The sequence below is a fragment of the Glycine soja genome, chromosome 5, assembly GCF_004193775.1.
Source record: "Glycine soja cultivar W05 chromosome 5, ASM419377v2, whole genome shotgun sequence".
NCBI lineage: Eukaryota > Viridiplantae > Streptophyta > Magnoliopsida > Fabales > Fabaceae > Glycine > Glycine soja.
In genome coordinates, this window is record NC_041006.1 from 2,287,824 (window position 1) to 2,310,208 (window position 22,385).

At 31.5% G+C, this 22,385-nt stretch overlaps 2 protein-coding genes and 1 pseudogene across 2 annotated transcripts; 1 reads left to right on the forward strand and 2 right to left on the reverse strand.

The window, feature by feature from the left end:
- Positions 1-883: 883 nt before the first annotated feature.
- LOC114413784 (protein RKD1-like) lies at positions 884-2,143 on the reverse strand. Its single transcript, XM_028378322.1, has 4 exons — positions 2,058-2,143; positions 1,804-1,952; positions 1,355-1,719; positions 884-1,201 (listed from the first exon to the last, which is right to left on the reverse strand). The coding sequence occupies exons 1-4, from the start codon at positions 2,141-2,143 to the stop codon at positions 884-886; spliced, it is 918 nt and encodes a 305-aa protein (XP_028234123.1).
- A 1,793-nt stretch (positions 2,144-3,936) lies between these two features.
- LOC114411858 (protein EMBRYO DEFECTIVE 514-like) lies at positions 3,937-5,486 on the forward strand. The gene is made up of 2 exons (XM_028375581.1): positions 3,937-4,327; positions 4,831-5,486. Exons 1-2 carry the CDS (start codon positions 4,034-4,036, stop codon positions 5,155-5,157), a joined length of 621 nt encoding a protein of 206 aa, XP_028231382.1. The 5' UTR covers positions 3,937-4,033; the 3' UTR covers positions 5,158-5,486.
- A 4,740-nt stretch (positions 5,487-10,226) lies between these two features.
- LOC114413785 lies at positions 10,227-14,558 on the reverse strand (annotated as a pseudogene).
- Between the last annotated feature and the right edge of the window lie 7,827 nt (positions 14,559-22,385).

Here is a 22,385-nt window from a genome sequence, read left to right on the forward strand (position 1 = left end):
ATTGAATATATAGTTGTTTGTTTTCACTAGCTAGGAAGGATATGTTAATAATTTTTTAATTATTGGCTTCGATGTATAATGAGACACTTTAATAATCGATAGTATCAGATATTATTTGCTCAAACGTAACTAATTACATACAAAAAATAATCGATAGTATAAAAAAGTAGATTTTAAACTCTTAACATATAGATTCTAAAGAATATATAGAGACACTTTAATATTTTAAACATTAACCACATCAGTTTTTTTTTATCACTTCTTCTCGCATTATTAATTACCATGATATAGGATGACTGTTCTTGAGTGTATGTAGGTAGAGAAAAGAGAGAGGTCAAAACAAGAGATAAAAAGAGAGATTATATTTTGATGATACAAAATTTTAAACACTCAATCAATCATTATTTCTTCTCTTTATTTCCTTTTTTATCAATCAAATCAAATTATTTTTTAGAGATTTCAAGGTCATCCAAAAAATATTTTTGAAAAAAAAAAAGTAACATGGCATGATAAATAATAGTGTAGCTAATAGCCTTTTCACATCAACTTTCAAATGCATCTCTTCCATCAACCAAAAATAAGAACACCACACATTCGTAACATCAACAGATTCATCGCCCCTCATAGATAAAAAGCACCAAATTTTCCCCACAAGATGATTGCGGACATGGAAAAGTCGGTCGATATATATTTTTATCTTGCTCCGTGTGCCCTTTATTATCTATATACTATGCTCAAACGGCCACACAAAACAACCCATAATGAATTCAGTTTAAACTATCATAACACGTTACTTAGATATATTAGATAACATATATATAGAAAGATCGAACTGTTTCTAATCATAGTTTAAATATTTGATGGCAATGCAAACATGTACTTACTACTCCAGAAACTGAGACAACAGATACTTGATGTCTCGTTCTTCTTCACTTTCATTACTATATTCTCCCGTTGCGTTAACAATACTTCTAGCAACAAAGCCACTGAAAGAAGAAGAGTGTGGTTCCCTCCCCCGCCCTGTGACTGTGAGCTTCCTCTTCTTGTAGTTGGCCTTGAAACACGCTTGTCTAAGCCTCTTTGTAGTGTCTTCAAGTTCAGTATCCGGCATTTCCTCCAAAACCTTCTTTTCCCTCTCTAATATCTCTATCGCACTTCTTAACTTCTCTTCACTCTCTCTCCCCTCCTCTTTTCCTAGCTCCTGCATGCAAACCTCATTTTGATTATATCACCGTAACATAAATATGATAATCAATCCATTTTTTTATGAGGTACGTACGTTAATTCGTGATAATATTAGTTTCTGTTAGCAGAAGAGTTCAAACCCGCAACCTTTCATACAATGAGAACGCACCTGTACATTGTTTATCAGAGTTTGCAAGCTCATCAGCTTCCTGTGGGGCCACCTTCTAATACCCACCTCTCTGCACCTTTTCTTCAAAAGGGTTATGCCCACATTAAGTTCTCTGGCTGCTTGTGTTATGGGCATGTAGAAGTACTGAGATATGGTCTTCCTTGACAACATTCTGCAACTGCTACTGCTACCGCTGATTCTCTCTTCTATCCCTCGGTTGTCGTTAACTTTTCCATCCTCCATCATTTCCTTCTTGGTCCCACTTTCTTCGTTGTTGCCAAATAAAAATACTTTTTGTGAATCAAACACAGCATCCACTTCCTTCCAGAAAGGTAGCCCCTTTTTAATGTCATAAAAATCATAATCTGCAGTAACATTTTCAAGATAAATAACCAATATCTAAATAAGGCAAGCGTACAACGCATATAATAACAAGATATATAAAAGACCTTGCACGCTTTGTGTTGGTTCAGTAGTGAGTGTTTCATATAAAGGATCTGAAGGGTAATAATCCATAAGAGGAACAGCATCAATATAGTAGTCTTGTATGGGAAAATCGTAGGGCCAATCCAGTGAGGGATACACTTCACTGTTTCCGCTGAGAAAAGGCATTTCAATAATGATAACAACTTCAAAAAATTAGTAATAAAATAAAATATTTCATCATGGCATCAAGATATAGAACAGAAGTTTCATAGTTTACCTGTAAGAAAATTGGCACGTAAATGGAAATGGTTCTTCATCTATTTCGTAGAAAGAGCTCCAACCCATAAGTGGCTGAGACTCCATGATCATGCTCCAGACACGAAGATATATAAAGACGTTGAAGTATTGAAGAAGGATTATAAGTCCCTTCCTTGCTGAAACAGTAGTAGAACGTGGGGAATATGAAAGGAAGTTGGCAATTTATATGAATACGAAATAGGAATATACGATGATGAGAGTGAATCATATGTAACTAAAGGTGACTATTAATTGCTTGGAGAATGTGCGCGCCGCCTTCTATGCGTGAATGCGTTTTAATGGTGACGATGAGTATGCTTGCGAGAGTTACAAGAATACAAGGGGAATAAGAATATTCCAAGTTTGAACTTTAATGAACTCTCTTGCTTCTTTAATGAATAGGTTTTGAAGATTGTGATCGTGGAGCTTCTGTGCATTTGGAAGATTTGATCTTTTTTAGGATCCTTTAATTAATCCGTTTATCACATTGTAAACAAGCAAGATGATTAGGTCTAATATGCTGTTATGTAGCCTATAATGGAACTGTGCATGCTAGCTCTGCTTGCTTTAGGCCAATCATGAATTCGGTTATTACAGTAATTATTTTCTTCTGAGAACTTTGTCCTAGTCCTTGATTTTGAATTATTAGTTTTACCTAATTTAGTCCTTAATTAAAATTACAAAAATATCATTTAATTCTTGAAATTATCTAAAAATAGTCATTTCAGTTCTTTAAATTATAAATTACTAACAGTCATTTTTAATCCCTGAAATACTTTTGTAATTTCAGACACTATCAATTGGTCTTTCATAGTTTCAATTATTTATTTAATGTATTACTCATATTTTTCCTAATTGAACAAATCATGAATTTAAATTTGAAGGAGCCATTATTCATATGTTTTGATGTTTTTGTTCTGCTTTAGTGGCCATGTGCCAAGCAGAGATATATATATATATATACACATTGGTAAGTTAGACATTAGAATTTTGATTTCAGTGGTGCTCTCCAGACTATGTTCAAAAGAACCCAATTATATACTTCAGCACTCAGCAAAATCAACAAAGGGTGACTCTGTAGTGTGAGTTGATTTTGTTCATTCTACTTGAATTTAACGGATAAGATACGCAAAGTACTTACAAAAGACAGTGAGGGGGACAAGGACAATTGATTAGTGTCTAGTTAGTAGATGGTGGCTACTTCAAGTTTTCCACTGGATAAAATGGAACACGAGGGTCATTAACTTAACATATAGCCTCATAATTAATAAAGTTTAGGAAATGTTCCTATCAGTTATCAAGTCGTAGTCACTTTCCACAAAATTGGTTGGGAATGATAAACCTCAGATAAATAATCTTCATTAGACTGGGCCTCCTGACCATGCATGCATGGGTGCCGCACGTTTCCCGTTTTCTTCCAAGCAATAGATGGATCTTAAAGTTGAACAAATTATGAAGCGATAAATCATAGTAATCATTTGCCTCTCCGCCACTTGATAGACTCTAGCAACTAATCATTACTTTACTTCCAATCCATAACTTTTTTTAAGCAAAAATACAGTAGCATAATTGATTGTTTTACACTTGCAAGAAATTAAATAATTACATATGCTTGGCAAGGTCGGGGAGATAACCCTATAAAAAGTATCAAAACTTACAAGTGTCATATCCACGGATCAGAAAAAACTTAAAGCTTGTTTAAATGCAATATTTTTTTAACTATGGGTTAAGTGCCAAAATATTTAAAAATTCAATTTAAATATTACGGATTCTCCGATCCATAATGCACCAAAGCAATTGCGGTTTAATGACCATAGGAGCAAATTTAAACAGTAAGGCCTTGACCCAGAAAACTACAGTGAGGCCCAATTAGTTATCCTGTGAAGAAATTAAAATTAGGTCAATCGGATCCCTCTCGCTCCCACTAATAAACTTTTCAAATAATTAAACCCACACATGACCATGGCGGAAGCCACTGCATCGGAACTGGAAATCGTCGAGCCCACCACCACTGACGCCGCCGCCGCAGACGTGGCTGTCGACGGCGTTGAATCAAACCTGAAGCGGACTAGAGAGGACAGCGATGACGAAGAAGACGGTGTTTCGAAGAAGCAGAAGGTGGATGCAGAAGAAAAGAAAGCATCAGGTCCCGTGAAATTGGGTTTCAAAAGCTTCGCCTCTTCCGTGGAAATGTTCGATTACTTCTACAATCTCCTTCATGCTTGGCCCGCTTATCTCAATCTTAACCAGGTATTCCAACACTTGTTACCGTTATCATCGTTTTATCTACTTATCCCTTTTTCTCAGTTAGAAAAAAAAAAATCCTTTTTTTTTGTTTTTAATTTGGCCATGACAATGCACCGATGTTATCTACAGTACTTATTTTTGAAATATTTTTTCCGGCTAAATTTAGTGAATAGCTTGGTTGGATATGTACGCAAACTCTCTTTTTTACAATCTATTTATTTATCATGTTTGGCAGATTCACTGCAAAGATTTCCAGAAGTGCATAGGATTATTAGGAAACAATTATTTTAATGCATGAGCTTGTGAAATGGCTTTCAGTGCCATCAACATGTGATATAAAATGGTTTGTAATCTATTTTAATGCATGTGCAATTCAAGATTCAACTGCGTGCAAATTCATGGCCAGTTAATGTTTAAATTGGCTTAGTCTTAGTAACGTGTCTTGATGATGCCCACAACCTTAATCTACTTGCTGAATTCACTATGAGTTGTTTTTTGTGTGGCAGTATGAACATATGATGCTACTGGAGTTGCTTAAGAACGGTCACACAGAACCTGATACTAAGATTGGAGGAGGAATCCGTGTTTTTCAAGTCCGCAAGCACCCTATGTGGAAAAGTAGGTGCTTCTTCCTCGTCAGGGACGATGAATCTGTCGATGATTTTAGCTTCCGTAAATGTGTGGATCATATTCTTCCCTTGCCACAAGAGATGCAAGTGAGACCTGATGCTAACAGGGCATTAGGTGGAGCAAAAAAACATCATAGAGGAAAGGGTGGTGGTGGAGGAAGAGGTGGACATGGCCACGGGAAAAATGGAGGATCTAAACATTGAGTACAGTGGTGACTGCATGCTGGAGTGCTGGTCTTTCTTGTGTTTTAAGATCTAAACGTTTTATGTATTCTTGACAGTAGCTTATTTCATGAATCTAAATCTCATCGACCCCACCCTCACACACAGCACAACATTAGCCCGCATGACCTGCAAAGTTTCTTTATGTAATTATTTTGAGTTTTGAGAGAAGTAATTAGCATTTTCCTTTACTAATTGCAAGGCATCTGTGTAAGCTAAACACACAAGCGTGTAAAGTATTGTATTTCTATATCCGCGTTGTATTATGCCGTGTCTTACTAAGTATCCAAGCTTCACAGTTGCTCTTAATATATTCTATGTGAATCTATCTTTCCCTTCTTTCTTTCTTTTTTTTTTTTGCATTAAGGCATCTCTAGTCAACAATTGAAGACTCCCTTTTGATGATCTTCATGAAATATGATCCACTTTCAAAATGACTTAGTGCAGAAATGATAGACACCTAATGGTAGAGTGTGGAGATTTGAGTCCTCTTCAAGATATAATATTGAGATATTTTTATCAAATAAGTTAGGCAACGGATAATGAAATCTTGGTCATTGAAGTGAATTTTTATTTCTTTCAACAAAGTCTTTTCCTAATACACAATCAGGAATTAAACTCTCAATTAAATTTAGGAGACTGACTATTTACTAACTCTGTCGGGTCTTGTTGGTAACTTGTCTAATCTACTTCAATTGCTATGCAACTGCATGCACTATTCTACACTCCTCCCATTAGATATCAATGCCTACTGCAGACATCCTGAGGTCTCAAAGCAGCCAAGGGAAATTAAGTAATATTTTGACATTTTCCCATCTTTTAAGAAATTATTTGAATCTTCAACTATTGCCAAGTTCTTAGGAAGTTCATAATGAGGAAAACAGCATGGTAGGGATGGTGCTTCCAAGTTCAGAATATCTAATTATAGCAGTTGCTTCTGTTCAATTTCCTTTTCTGCTTTCTTGTTTGTTAGGTTTTCCATGGTTTACTCGCTGGTCATGTAATTTTTCCTCAATTATTCATGAAACACAGATTGTGCTGTGCATTTATCTTCATTTGGTACCCTTTTGGAGTTGTATCTCATCACTTCATAGGGTGCACTTCGACTCTATTCCTCTCTGTCATACTTTGAGACTATCCACTCATGCCCACGTTTGTCTGTCGAGTATTTAGCCCTTCCTTAACATTTAAGATATGTTCAAGAACTGGTACGAATTGAATACTGTGAAAGATCTTTACCCTCTTGTTGATCAATCATTGCAGTCAATGTTATTGTGATAGGAGACAACAATGGGGGAGAGGGACCACTATTAACAGATTGATATAACATTAACTAGTGGTTTTTCCTTACCAATTTGAGTTTGCTTTTCCCTAGCTACTTTGTGCATTCATTTCTGTTTATTTACTTATTTTGGGTTGGTGCCAGGAGTCCTTAGCTCCACAAAGGACAAGGTGTTCATTGCATATTTGCATAGTCACCATGACTTGACAGAAGTATTGGATGATAGAAGCTGATCCATGTCTGGTTTTCCTAATGGTTTCTTAAAATAGAAATGCAGATCACGACCTTTTATCTTCAACACATGAATAACATAAACTATAATAATTCATTTACTCTGGAAAATGAAGTGTACTGATGAATAAAGATAAGCATATGCTTGTTTATAAGCTGGAATAATTTTGAACTCATTCTGATCGTATAGCAATTATATATTACCATTGATGGATCTGAAAAGCTAGCTGTTACTGACGGTGAAGGGTTATTTTTGTAAAGCAATGGTTCATTTATTTCTTTCTCTTTTCCTTAAACAATGGTCAGATATTTCTTTCACTTCAATACATAGCTCTAAAGTGGAGGGTCAGAAAGAGTATCTAAGTAATTGACCATGTTCTTAGAAAAAGATTCCCTTCGTCCCTCGTTGATTCTTTATCCTCTTAACATGATGAAACATGTGAATTATCCTGTTTATTGGAACCATAAATTTATAAAATTTAAAAAGAAAAAAGAGGGTAAGAGATAAGAGGATATTGGATAGAAGAGAGTTGAGGCTGGTCTTCATGGATTGGCGAGAAAAATAAAGGAAGAATGGCCATATTTGGAAGTTAACAAACGTTTTTCTTTAAACTTTGAATGAAGGTTATTGGGTAAGCAATCCAAAGAGAGGTGAGAAAAGCATCAAGGAATTCAATTAAACACAAGAAACCGAGACTGCAATTATTATTATTGTTTTTTTGCATGGAGAGAAGAGCTTGGAATTCTAAAGATAGTTCGCATAAAGAAAGAGAACATAAAAGACAGTTATTGGTTGGTTTGTTTTTTTGGGAGTGGTTGCTATTCCCCACCTTCTCCCAAAATGCTCTACTTTTAATGGCTTTCTTGTCTATGTTGCATTAGCATTGATCGAACTTCTTATACCTTTTATTTCTAGTAGTCATGGCAAGCAATTGGGTTCACGTCCCTTAACATAAAGCAAATACAAATAATTTCCCCAATTTATCTCACTAGAACCAGAGAAGAGAGTCATTGTGATAACTGGTTTAATGTTGGAGATTTATTTTTTCTAATCAAAATAACCTAAATACTTTTTTATTTTTAAATATTTATAAAACAATGGTAAAAATAACTACAATGATTTTTGTAATTACCAAAAAAATAAAAATGAATTTTTTTTAGATCATCATGTAATTGAGACGAAGTATGTCCATCTTTATCTATAATTAATCTTTGCCAAAAAAAAACCTATCCTTTTTATTGAATCTTTTTTTCTAACCATCTTTTGCATCCATAATATTTGAGCATAAGTCCCTACTTAAGGATTTAAGTCCAATTCAATTTAGACTTATTGATAAATAAAAAAGATTTTTCAAGACACGCTTGGTTTTTTTTTTGTTGAGAAATATACCAAAGTTTTTAGAAGTAATAACCCAAAAACTTAGACTTTGAAATTGCAAAATAGTACTATTTGGAGTATCATTTTACTCTCTAAAATTATTAAACTTTGGTATTGTAAATGTTTTGTGTTAGAATCCCATAGTTCAAATAATCACAATGCATCGAATCTTAGCTGGTCAGCAAATGTTTTCATGGTACGACACATGGACACGTCAGCAAGTCCAGTTGACGTGGCAGCCTAATAAAGTGTTGAAGACACTTAGTTCGGTCTTTGTTTGGTAAAAAAGAGCATGTCAGATGATAGGGATTAAGGGAAACTGAATGAAAAGATACTTGGCTTCCCAAGGGCATTGTTGTTCCAATTAACTTTCATTCAAAACCTTGTCAGTGTCTTCTAAAACAGCCTTATATATTTGCTCCCATAGCATGACTTATGATTGAGGTGAATCTAAAACTTCCTTCCCTTCATGTTCCGGGCTTCTCATGCTTTATGCTTTTACTCATCCTTCCAAGTCCCCTGGAAGATTACTTTCATGAAATGAGTAACAAGAAATAGAGGAGTTGCTGTGCCAGCACACTACCTATTATCTCCTTTTTGCTTCAAATACAGAACTTTCTGTTATTCCACATTATTACTCATAACAAAGAAAAGGAACATGAGTCTCTTGAGTTTTAGAGGCTTCATTGTTTTAGTTTGTGTTGGGATTTTAGCTTCTCAACCATTTAAGGTTTCTGGCTTGAGAAGTAAAGATCTTGCTCTGAGATGGGATGAGGGACTATTGCCATTTGTTAGAAGTTTTCGCATCCTAAAGGCTGTTGCAGTGGAGGATTTGCAATCAAAGGTGGAATTGGCACCTGCACCTTCAATGACCTTTGATCCTAATCAGTCAAACAAAAGGACAGTTAGAAAAGGACCAGACCCAATTCACAACAGAAGTTGACCTGCTTCGGCTATGTCCTTTCTTATGCTGAGAAATGACAAGAGAATTCACAATGCAAAGACAAAACCAATTGTTCTTTGTATCCTTAACCACTTCTAAAGGAGGTTGGTTGGTTTTCTACGTATTCTTTTATATTTGTTTTCAGTTCTATTCTAACTTTGAGCCTACCGGTCAGCTGAAAAATTGCAGCTGAAGTGCTGAACAAATCTTTGAGCCAGCATTATTAGTAGAGAAATCGTAGGAATTGACCAATAGCTGGATAGCTTATGGTCTTGTTAGTTCTCAAATACTGAATATAGTGCATGCTAATTTTTTCCCCTTACGAAGAGGAAGAATACACACACACACACACACACACATATATATATATATATATATATGTTTTTTTTCCTCAACTGATGTTTCTGCTTGTTTCTCCAACTAATTTAGGAGACAGCATTATACGCACAATGAATGAAAACATTAACACGTAGCACACAAATTAAATATGTAACATCAGATTAAGTACATAATAAAATTTAATTGCTATGTTGATTATTATCAGAATACATGAGAATTTATCTTAATTTGGAGGCCGTCTTCCTGCATAATCAGTTGTTACTCTTTATGGTCAATTCTATTTTGCTCACTCGCGCTTATTTCATGCTTGCATAGTTGCATCTAATAAAATTAAGATGAATTTCCCAGTTAAAAATCAAAATGTACTCTACACTTTCAGTCCATAGCTCCTTTGGCATTTAACTTATTTGCACATCAATGATCCATATACACTACAAAAGCCAGGGGTAATGCATTATGGTGGTTCCACACAAGAAAAAAGTACCTAGTTTGTGAAAGAAATTAGGAGACTTACCTCTTTGTTGTGGTACCTTGATGGAGGTTAGATAGTTGTTTCCTGAATCTCCATGCAAAATCTAATGGAAGAAAATGCATTGGCACCATATAGAGGGGGATACGGTAGAAATATCCATATAATTAATATGCCATTGCCAATAAGAGAAGGAAAAATCAATATGGTATTTTTCTCTTTTCAATTATCCCATGTGATTTAAGAAAAAAAAAACTATCATCTTTTCATGAAGAAGATAAAAATTGATTCGGTGAAAAATGGTAACAAGGGAGAGGATGGAGCTTGCTAGTAGCGAATAAGTAAAACCAGGCCCATGACTCTCCCATGGATAAGTTGAATATGACCAGAGTCATTATCTGGCTCCACCTTAGTATTTCAGTGGATCATAACAAGAAGCTAAGGTCTCTGGTATCTGTTTTTCCTGTGCAACTTCCTCCCAAATCATATTCACTGCATCCCCAGGCTGGCTTGGATATTGATACTCAAAGTGCTGTGTAATATCCTTCAACCTTGCCCACATCTTGGTCCATTTCTCTGGTTTGATTGAACGAAGGAGATTGAGCAGGTAGCCTTTCCTTACAGAATCTGAGGCATGGACAAACAAGCCAAATTCTGAGTAGTCCAAAACATCTTCAAATCGTAGCTCAATTTCGTCACTAATGATCACAGGAACACAGTGGCTCACAATGGCATCAAAGAGGCGATTTGAGGATGGGGTATCTCCAGCAACGTTAAGGCAAAATTTGGATAAGGCCATGCCTTAGCTTACTTGATTAATCCCATTTTTTCTGATGCTTGCAAATGCAAAATGCACATCTTTCTCATCTTTGAGGAGCTAATATAGCTTTTGGCAAATAGCTCCTCCCTAAAGAGTTTCACCATGATAATTTAATGAATTACAATAAATAAACATTCTTCTAATAGATTTAGTATTAGTTACAATAATATTGATAATATGATGAAAGGTAATAAAACTCGCATCATACTCGCTACGATGATTCTAAGCAAAACTACCACTGCAGGATGAGTTTCGATATTGTAGGATCACAGGATTCAACTCAGTAACCCTGCTATTCATTTCTTAATTGTTTTTCTATGAATTTTAATGAATGGACAAAGGTGCATACTCATTAAAAAGTAGATAACAAAACAGTAAAAAACGGTGCTTATAACTAAAGACTGCGGAGAACAAAATTTTCCCCTTTTTACTCTTGATCAATAACTTTTGTAGACAAAGTTTGAGTTTAGAATCAACTCAGCTTCTAAGCTCACCTTTGCATCATGCAATATGTTCCACGACTTCAAATGCCTACAACAATTACCAACTGAGCATAAATTACGACCCAAGACAGGGGGGAGAACTATACAAGTCAATGATAGGTTATTTTTTTACAATAAAGCAAGCATTGAAGTGATAATATATGAGTAGGACTGTAGGAGAAACTCACGTCTTTATGAATCCATTCAGCTTCTTAGCTCACCTTTGCTTCATCAATATGTTTTACAACTTAAAATGCGGATAATCAATTACCAATTAACTGAATTAAGCATAAATTACCACCCAAAACAGGAGGGAAAACCATACAAGTCAATTAAGCATGCATTGAAGAGATAATATTAGAGTAGGAGAAACTCGCATCTTTCCCAGATATTGTCCCCTGGAAATATAGAAGTGTAGAACGTTCCTCATATGAAGCTGACCCAGCTCTTGGTACAGTACTTACTAGATGTCTATACGGAGCAATTATATCCTTGTTAATGTTTGCTAATTGAGAAGGGTATCTTCCAAAATCTGCAAGCACAAGCATGGCAGAGCCCAACTTTCTTCTTGCATGCAGAATGCTATTAGGATGGTGTTCCACAATAACATGATCCATCCCTCCATAACGTTTCCATTCTTCCCGCCCCATTAGGAACTGTACCAATCTCTGTTGCAACATTTTGTTAACACTAACTTTTTCCTTCCCATGGATTTTGGAATGCCTCAAAGATGAGAAAAATGGCACAAAAACCACATCCGTGTGGCTTGAATTCTGCACTCTAATTGCGGTGCAAGACCAAAATTTTTTCGCAATGTTTGATGACAGAAGATCAAGGGTGAGCCAGTATTCCACACTATGCTGCAAATTAAGCCCACCTGGATAAGGTGGAATGTGTTTTGGGTTATTAACATTAAGCCATGTTTGGTTCACATTCCCTTTCCAATCCAATAACCCAAAGTGAAACCCTGGAGATAAGTCATACATGAACACCCTCAAGAGAGCATTGGTTGGATCAAATAGTAATCATTTATAAAAAAAAAATATTTTTTTAATTAGTAAAAAATATTTTATATGAAACTCTGGAGATAAGTCATACATGGCAGCTTTGTGGTTGAACTTTTGAAACTTGCTCCCTCATGAAACTAGGTTTGAAGTCAAGTGATGTGTTGTTGACAAGAAAAAGCTCCAACACGGATCTTGGAATGGATGACTGATTACTCAAGTGGATGAGGAAAAAGGAAGACTGGACCAAAAGGAACATGGCAATAACAATTACACAAAATATAAATCTTGAGGGAACCATGTTCTTGTTGGCATTGTTGAAGAAGAAGAGTCTTAGGAAATTCAACAAATAAAAGATTAAAGGGTAGTAGTTTTTATGTTACTAGTATAAACACATAAATTAAAGGCCTTCATTCATATATGCATTAACGGGTCAAGTCTCAGAATTAGGAAAGACCGAAAGAGCATAAGAACTAAGAAGAATAGATTGTGGGGAAAAATAAAAATTAGAAAAGAATTGAAATTTGGAATGTGGGTGGTCAAAAGTCGTGGCCCAATGAGATGATGTGATTTGGTTCAGTTGGGCAACAAAGAGTAGCTGATCAGCTTCACAGGTTCGGACTCGGACAAGACATAGCAAGGGAAGGCGAATTTGTTGTGATTACCAATCAAATCAAATTCACGTCACGTTTTATTCAATTCTGGGATGGAGGGAAGGAGTAAGGAGTGAGGGGAAGGGACATAGGAAAATAGGGGAGGACAAAAGTGTTATTTTGCATGTTTTTGAAAAAGTAAGAGGGTGAGAATAGTAACTCTCGTAAAGGAGGGACTGGATGCCTTAGCTTGCTCTGGGCCTCTTATAAGAATAACGATGGTAGGCCTTCCTTCTCTCGCTATGGGCTATTTGTTTTTTTTCTTTATAATCTTTTTAGTCTTTATTTTTTTTTCTTTTTTAATCCTTATAAATTATGTTTATTTTGTTTATGATCTTAAAAACATTTAGATAATATTTTGAATAGTAAAAAAATATTATCTAAAAATAATGAAAAATAAAATAAATAATTTTTATGTTTCAGTCCTTATAAAAATTTTAAGTTTTAATACAGGCTCATATTATTTTAGAAGATTTTCATTTGATTCTCTATTATTTAGGAAATATCATGCTTATTTTTTAATATTTTTCAATTACATCATCACTATATAGAATATAATTGAATAAACTAAATTAGTAGGGATTAAAATGGATTCTTTTTCTAAGCACCAAACCAAAAGATATATAGATTACGGGGACTAAAATTAATGTTAATTGAGTCTGAAAATTATTTTAAATAATAATTTTATGAATTTCCATTAAATAATTTTGAATTTAAATTTAAGTACTTATCCACAAAAAATTGCAACTACTAATACATATTAATAATATAATAATCACTCCCCATAGATTCAAACGTATATATAAAAAAAATAATCATAAAATTACATATTTATTATGGTTTAATTTTAATATATTGACCGTTTAAAGATTTTATATTATTATTCAAGAAAATATTTGTCACAAAATTTAACGATTCTTAATTATATGATAAACATAATTGGTTAACAATGTAAAAATACTATATTCTAATTAAACTCAATTTTTTTAATTTTATCATAAAGATCTAAAATATTTTTATATTTTTTAATTGATTTAAGTATGTTTCATTTTTAATTAATGTACTTAATTTAATTTATTTACATAATTTGTTTTTATTTTAAAATAATATCATGATTCTAATAGTTTGTCACAATAAAGACATGTATGGCAAAAATGCCAATAATGGATTTAAGTATGATATAAAGGTGCACTTGGATACTAAAATGAGAAATGCCAACACACTTTTTAAAAACATTCTTTATTTTTGCTGAAATTTATTAAAATATAAAAAAAAAAATAGGTCATACGTCATAATTAATGATTATCTCATAATTTTACGATTATTAATAAATTTTAAATAATAATAGAATATGTGATAGAATAAGTATCTCAAAAAATATATTATTAACATTCTTGTAATAAAAATACCATCCATACAAATATGAGTTTAAGTATGTTTTTTTTCCTTGAATACGATTGTGAATATACTAAAAGTAGCTAGAGGTAGTAAAATTGGTTGGACTAGATAACCTAATGAAATGTAGACTTTAATTTTTTAGCTTAAATTAAATGTGGACCTTTTGAGTTCAATATGATCATGCCCGACTTGGACTTGGATTTGACTCTCAAAAACTTGTTAAAAACTCAAAAAAAATTGAACCTTTTTGCCTAGAACCTAAAATTTTCTACCCATAACCAATATATATCATCAAGAAAGATACACATTTACTACATATACATATAACCTTCGTATGGAGTGTTTACCAAGTTGAGCATCAAAATACCTTAGCAGGTAACCCATGATTGCTTGTGCAATCAATGTCAAGGAGTAAAAACAGAACAAAACCCTCCATAACATCAATGAAGTCTACAACTTGCTTATAGATCAATCGTCTACAAAGAATTCAGGTTCACGGTTTCATTCATTCCAGACAAACCAATTATTAAAAAAAGAAAAAACCTTTTTGATAGGTTTTTGGATCCATCTGAGGTTGGCCTGTGATTGAGCACGAGGCTGAGCTTGCATGTGCATGTACTGTGACAGACCTTTCCTTTAACAGTTTATTATTCCGTCTTTAGTTGAGATATTAATCTGTTGCTTTTTTTGACTTTTATGCTTCAGAAAAAGGCTATGCATGGTGTATAGTGGCTTGTTGGCTCCACCGCTAACTAGCTCCACGCCTACCCCTGCATGATAGTGCCGTCGTGCTATTTGCCACCACCACTACCACACTACGAGGCTAGCTGCCCCTAAAATATGGGCCATGTATCTATACACGTGTATTTTTTTTTTTTTAGGTCACCAAAACGACAGTATTTTTGTCACGAAAAAGTTGTCGCTACTGTGATGATAATGCACCAGATCTTCAGCACCGTGCTTTTATATATACCGGACACGATGGATGTTCAAGGGGAAGAATCAACAACAAACACATAATTTGTTAGTGTTTTTGTTTGTTCCAATTATTCAAACATATTCTTTTACGGTTTTCTTTAATAAGGTTTTAAAAAACACTTCACAACCATGATTTGGGTCATAATATCAAAGTTTTTTAATTATCTGCGACCATAATCAGAATCACATCGGTCACATTTGCTGTTATATCAACAACTATACAACGAAATCGCGACATAACTGCAACCAATATTTAAAATCTTGCTTAATAATAAAGAAACAATGAGAAGGAAAGGCTTAATTTGGAGTTGAATTAACCACCTCATAGAGTAAATTAAGACAATTTCTGCAAATATAATTTATTGTTGTGCTAATTTTAGAGGGGAAAAAAACCAAACTTAATACTTATATTCATAATTAATTTTGTTACTGTATATGTTTGAATGTAAAATTCACCCCAAAACAATATTTGATTGTACGTAAAATTTATCAGCAAAATAAACTTGAATATATATTTAAGTAATTTAAAGTTAACTCTATCAAAATTTATTTAATTTATTCAACTCATACACCGTACCCCAATCTTTAGCTAAATTCAAATGGACCTACCTGTATAATACAATTATGTGCAATCATAAATGTCGCAGCAAGATAATCATAAGTGCATCATGTGCAGAATGTGCAATCATAAATGCCGCAGCTAGATAATCATAAGTGTAATCAATATTGCTGCTCGACGGCTTTGTTTATCATCTTTCGTGATCGTATCCCCACAATGATGATATCATAGTAATATGATACCAAATAAGGTCTAACATAGTTAACAAATAGTTGATTTTTTAAAATATATTAATAGAAGTTGATTATGTGTGTGAAATTTTTTATTAAAAAAGACAAAATTTATATTTATTTCGATAAGTTTTATGTATCGAACAATGAAGATATCTTATTTAATTTTTTTTATAATATGATGTTTTCAAAGAATATAAGTCGGGCAAAAAAGTGTTTTTAAAAGATGAGAAGAAAAACGGAGGATCCAAATCTTCTGTTGTTAAAAAAATAACTCTAAAAAATTATTATCATTAATTACTTTGTTTTGTCTATTTTAAAAAATATAAAATTATTTTAAAACTTCTTGATTTTTTATTTGAACTGGACATCAATTTTTTTATGAGGAACTGGAGTACTGGACATCAGTTAAAAGTATAACTGCAGAAAATTCAATCCCTTAACATATCAAATGAAAATTAAGAATGGTCAAAGACAGCAAATGATAAGCTGCTGATGGTTAAAAAAAAACTAAATATAAGTCTTAGTTTATAATTAAAAATAAACTAATAATTTTTTTTTTTTTGTTGATGCGTTGGATGAAAAAAGTGATTAAAAATATGGGGCGAAGAAAAAAATTAGATTCTAATAAGAAAAATGGCCGAAAGAGTTCTATGCTATTACATGTCTGCCTTTCTATTTGGAATTTCTGCATTGAACAAGGAATTTTTCAGGGTGTATATACTTTGTATAATCACATGTATGAAAACTAACTTTATTTGATAACTAATCTTTATTAAAATGTTTTTCAGGATGCATATTTTGAGATGAATTATATATAGAAGAAAAAAAATAAAAAATAAAATAATAAATGTGAGGAAAAGAAAAGATAAGGAAAAATATAAAATAAATAAAAGAATATGTAACAAGATAATATTGTTGATAATTTGAAGGGAGAACTTTCGCTTTCACGTAATAATTCTACATTGTTTCTCATAAATGATATATATGGATAGTAAAAAAAGAACATATTAATGTAAATTTATAGTAGTGTATTATAATTTATAAATAGATTTCCTAATTGTAACACATTAAACCACACGTTACAGAACATGAGTCCTTGGAAAACAATTTGGTGGTAAGACACCCAATTTTTTACCCGAAACAAATAATATTCGTTGGTGATTTCTAATGCACGTGTTGGCCCGTACGTGTCAGCCACACCCATCATATGATACCTACCGCAAGTAGTTATGGTGATCAGTTCATTCAGTTGTTGCATCTAAGAGCAGAGACCCATGTGACTCAGAAGGAAAGGTCAAGTACCAAGGGGCATGCGCTGTTTTCTTGTTTTATGCCATTTAAAATGATAGCGATACTTTTCTATTGCTTAAATTAGTCTCTTCTTCATTTATTTTTTTATTTTTAAATAATTCCCATTTTTTTAAATTGTAATTAAGTTCTTAAATTTATAAAGTTTAAATTATCCATTTGATCTCTATAATTTCACGTTTCATAATTTTTAATTTTTTTATTTTAAAAGTGATTTTTTTAGTCAATTTACATTTTAATTCTTTTTTAGTCCTTATAATTTAAAAGTGATATTTTTAGTCCTTAATTTTAATTGAATTTTAATTCTTATAGTTATAGTTTGAAAGTAATATTTTTTATTCCTATAATTTATATTTTAATTATCTTTTAATCTTTATTATAATAAAATATATAAAAATAATTAACTATAAATTAATTATAAATTATTAACTATTTTTTAATATAAATTATCTTGCAATAATTTAGTTACGAATGACTTGTTAATGTTTTTATCATATATAAAATATATGAATTAAAAAGATCATTTTCAAATCATAAGGACTAAAATATAAATTATAAGAAATAAAAAAATCACTTTAAAACTAAAAAATAAAAATGTAAACGATAAAAACTAAAAAAAACTTTAAAATTATAATGACTAAAATAGATACCAAATGAATAATTAAATCATTTATAAATTATTCTTTTTATCAGGTTCTAATCACATTGTTTTTGGATTTTATTAAGTATCCAATTAAAAAAGTTTAAACAGTTTAAAAACTTACTGAAAAAGTAACAGTCTAGACTTAAAAAATTTAAATTAGCATAATTGGATCCCAACAAAAATATGTTAACGGACCCAATCATAAATCATTTAAAAGTTCTACAACCAAATTACAAATTCTCAAAATATAAAGACTTAATTTTTTAAAATAATTTAAGGACATCAAAATAATTTTACCCTTTTTAATTTTTAATAATATTTTTAATACAACAATCAAAATATTATATTATTAAAATATAGAACAATAACATTTGGTTCGTTTGATTTCCTTTATGGCACAGGACAAGATGATTATGACAGGATAATTACCCAAGTCATAGAACAACTTTTTATTTTATATGTTGTTTGATGAAGCATGCACAACACATATAATAACGTGAAACTTACATGAAAACCTTTTAAATTTATGATAATTTGTTGGTAGAGTGGTTTATGACATTTGTGCTCCCGTGCCATTCCTATTCAAGTGTGATCTCACTGACCACCACCAACATGCCATTGCAGGACGTCGATCACATTATCTCTTCTCATTCCAAATTCACCGTTGCAAAAATCCTTGGACATGACTATGCTAATTTTGATTTCTCGTGCATATGTTATTTTGTTTGTACCAAAATCATCATTAAACCTTCGAGTTAAATATATTTTTAATCGTTATAAATAAAATAATATTTATACTTGGTCTTTTGAAAATAAATCATCTCCTTTTAATTCCAATTTATGAAAATGCATTATATGCGATCTCTATTTCCAGAGACTAGGGATCAAAATGAGACTTTTTGTTGTTAAAGACAAATTACATTAGTGTTATGGTGATCATCATGGTAACAAGGTAGCAGTCATAATAATGGTGATGATGAGAGTAATAGAAATAATGGTGGTTGTCATGATTGTTGCTGCAATAGTTAGGAGCGTTTAAAATCAAGCTAAACTATTTGTAAACCATTAAACCAATCTCAAAAAATTGAAAATCAATTAAATAAAAAATCACAAACTAAAAATTTCAAAAATCACATATTTTTTGGTTTGATTCGATTTTCAAAACTTATTATAAAAATCAAACTAAACTAAATATTATATTTTAATTAGGTTAAAATATGTTTTTCGTTCTTATAAAATTAAAAAAATTTGAATTTTGTACTTGAATTTTTTTTTAGAATCATGAAAATAAGTATTGATCTAAATTAGATAACATTAAGTAATTAATTACTCTTATTGATAATGTTGCACATGTTAGAAAATTTGTTATTATAATTTAAGCATGGCTATGTATAAATAATAACTTGATGTTTGACATGTCTCGTTAATACATTATGACAAAAGAATTCGTATTCCTATCTGTATTTGGAGTCTTTCTTCAGAATCCAACATGCATGTATCAATCAATCATTTTATATATATTTATTTTAAGAAATGACGCCAGTCCTAGTGTGTTAAAGGAGTCACGTGAAATAATGTCTTTGTCGATCTATTTCAGCATATATATGCTATTTTGACACAACTTACTCCAATACGGTAACTAATTTTTCTAGATATTTTGGCAATTTTTTTTGTCAAAATGTCAAAAAATGCTACTAATTATTCAGCTTACAGAGAAAAACAATAACTTCATCATATCTTTTGAGAAGGTTTTTGTAGAAAAATAATTATGTCTATGGAACAACAAAAAATCCATTCCCAAACACACCCTTGCATTGAGTTTGATTTAACCAGTTTGATAATGCTGAAAGAAACGTTTTTAATTAGTTTCTAGTTTAATTTTGGTATAAGTTTCTTCAAAGTTTTATATTTTAATAGGCTGGAATCTGCAGTTTCAATTCGATCTTATTATTATTATTAATCACGTTTTATATGTAGATATTTCTGGATCATGTTATATTTTGATTTGAATTAACTGTATATTCTTAGTGTCTTTACATTTTCTGCTCACTTGCTCAACCCCCACGTATTATTTTACAAAAGCAAAAAACAGAAAAAGAATAATCTATTTCTGTTTCTGTTTCTGTTTCGTACAGTATATTTTTTTGGTAGATTTTGGTACGTATTATGTGGAAACGGAATACACCGATAACAATGCAATTGTTGCTTTTCCTACAGTAATGTGTAACTCGAGAGTAAAGAAAGGAAAATAAAAACAAAAATCAGAGACTCAAAGTTGAGAGGTAACAAAATATATGCCTCCAAAATTCTATTTTTACTTTACTTTAGTCCGTCATCATACGAGTGATTATTGAAATTTGGACTTAGATTTTAACTCAATTCCATAAAATTATTTTGTGAGGTGATTAATGTTCACATTTTATAAGCACTTCTTAAGTACTATCTTTAATCACTAAATTTTATTAATATTTCTTTAGAAAATATATTTATATTCTTCATTCACTAGTTTTAATTTTTTAGTAAATAACTCGTCAAGATGGGAAAAAGGATAATGTACACCCCATTTGAACTATGTATGAGTGGAAAGAAGTGACAAATAAAATGAAAAACAAAAGAAAATGGAGAAAGTGACCGATGTAATAATGAATAATATGATAAAAATATAAAGAGAAAGAAAATTAAAAATGATATAAAAGAGAAAATAAAGTATGTTAATAATAACTTGTTAGAATATTAAAAAACATCATTTTCCACACACAAAAAACGTGTTCGAGTTGTTCAAAATAAGAAAGCAGACAAAACAAATACTTATCGTAGTAATTATGTGAGCTAACAAGTATGTATTAGTAGTACTATCTATCGCGTATTGGCGTTTAATTTAATAGCCTGGTGAGATCGATAAGGGACGAAGTTTTTGTTTGTTCTTGAGTTCTTTCCAATCAATCATGAATCATTTTTTTTTTTTGAATGCCTTCTTCATTTATCTGCGAAGAAAGATAGATATTTGAATACGGTTAAGATATAAGAAGTACCTAAGGCATATTTGGTTTGATTTTGATTGTCATATATAGTGACAGCTGCATGCATGAGTTATGCTTGTAGCTTTGCTATTTTTAGCTGAACTAATTGGATGTTGCAGCCCTGCAGTGAGTCCAATTTGGCCATTTGCTACTACTATTATTATTAGTATCCGTACAGCGGCAGAGAGGGGGATATGATTATCCAACAAATTTGCCTTCTACATATCAAATATTAATTGAAAGAGACATCTTCACGATGTAGGTCCTATATATTAATCTCAAGGATAAAGTTTCTACCACATCACCTTTTTCAAGACTTTAACACTATGTTTGATAAAGAAGTATGAAAAGAAATAAAAATGTGAGAAATTAATGAAAGAAGATAGGAAGAGATTGAGTAAAATTGTTTGGTTGGGATGAAAGAGCGTGTAAAAGAGATAAAATGTTTAAATTAAAGTTATTAGATAAGTAAAAAAAGAAAAAAAATTTAATAATTAATCAATTTCTCATTTTATCCTAAGACAAAAAAATATATTTCAGTGCCTCTTATTATACGAAAACTTTTTTTTTTAAATTAAGGACATATAATTCATTATATAAATGACATAATCCATTATATAACTAAAGCAGAGATGATCTGAGAGCTATTTAAAAAAAAAATGTCACATAATGTTTATGTCATTAGCATAATCAATTACGTCCTAAATTTATAATCCATTTTGATGTCTCGAGGTCCTTTCACATGATTAATGTTGTCCAAAAATCCCCCGCCAAACATATACCTTTTTCACTGTTCACTTTTAGTGGTTTTTATATCGATTTGAGATGAAATTAAAACTGCATGAGACCCACTATTTCAGTCCCACTTTCAACAATATTTTATCTTTTAAACAAACATCCATCAATTCAATTTTTCATCTCTTTTTTCACCTTTTCTCTTTGACATCTTCATCTTTCAATGCAAATGAACATACCATAACTATTTTAACTTTTAAGTAAAATTGCTTACTTTTGTATTATATAGATTATACGTAAAAAATAATTAAAACTATTTAAATATAAAGTTTTCATCAACAAGATGCGGTGAATATTTTCAAGCGATCATAAATGTATATAATTTAAATTTAAATTTATCTTCGTTGAATGAACATCCTTAAATTTATGATTTAAGATGATTATTCGAAAATTATCTTCGTTGTCATTCCAGTTAATTACAAGACTATCATTGCATTATTTTTAATGACAATTTTTGGGAACATCATTGTTAACACGTCATAAATAACATTTGTTTTAGTAGAGTAATTGTCATTTTAATGTGGGTTTTTATCTATTTTTTTATATTAAAAAATTTACATAAGTTGGATCTCAAAAATATATTTGAGTCAAAACATATGTCAAGACCAAAAATAATACTTACAAAGATACATTTACAAATCATACATCAATATTTTCATTTCAATAACAAAATTT

Bases quoted from the DNA above. Each gene is read 5' to 3' on its own strand.
- LOC114413784 (XM_028378322.1), bottom strand. From the start codon at position 2,143: ATGGAGTCTCAGCCACTTATGGGTTGGAGCTCTTTCTACGAAATAGAT. The intron at 1,953-2,057 runs GTAAACTATGAA...GCCTTTTCTCAG, and splicing joins ACGTGCCAATTTTCTTACAG to CGGAAACAGTGAAGTGTATC. The intron at 1,720-1,803 runs GTCTTTTATATA...ATGTTACTGCAG, and splicing joins ACCAACACAAAGCGTGCAAG to ATTATGATTTTTATGACATT.
- LOC114411858 (XM_028375581.1), top strand. From the start codon at position 4,034: ATGACCATGGCGGAAGCCACTGCATCGGAACTGGAAATCGTCGAGCCC. The intron at 4,328-4,830 runs GTATTCCAACAC...TTTGTGTGGCAG, and splicing joins CTTATCTCAATCTTAACCAG to TATGAACATATGATGCTACT.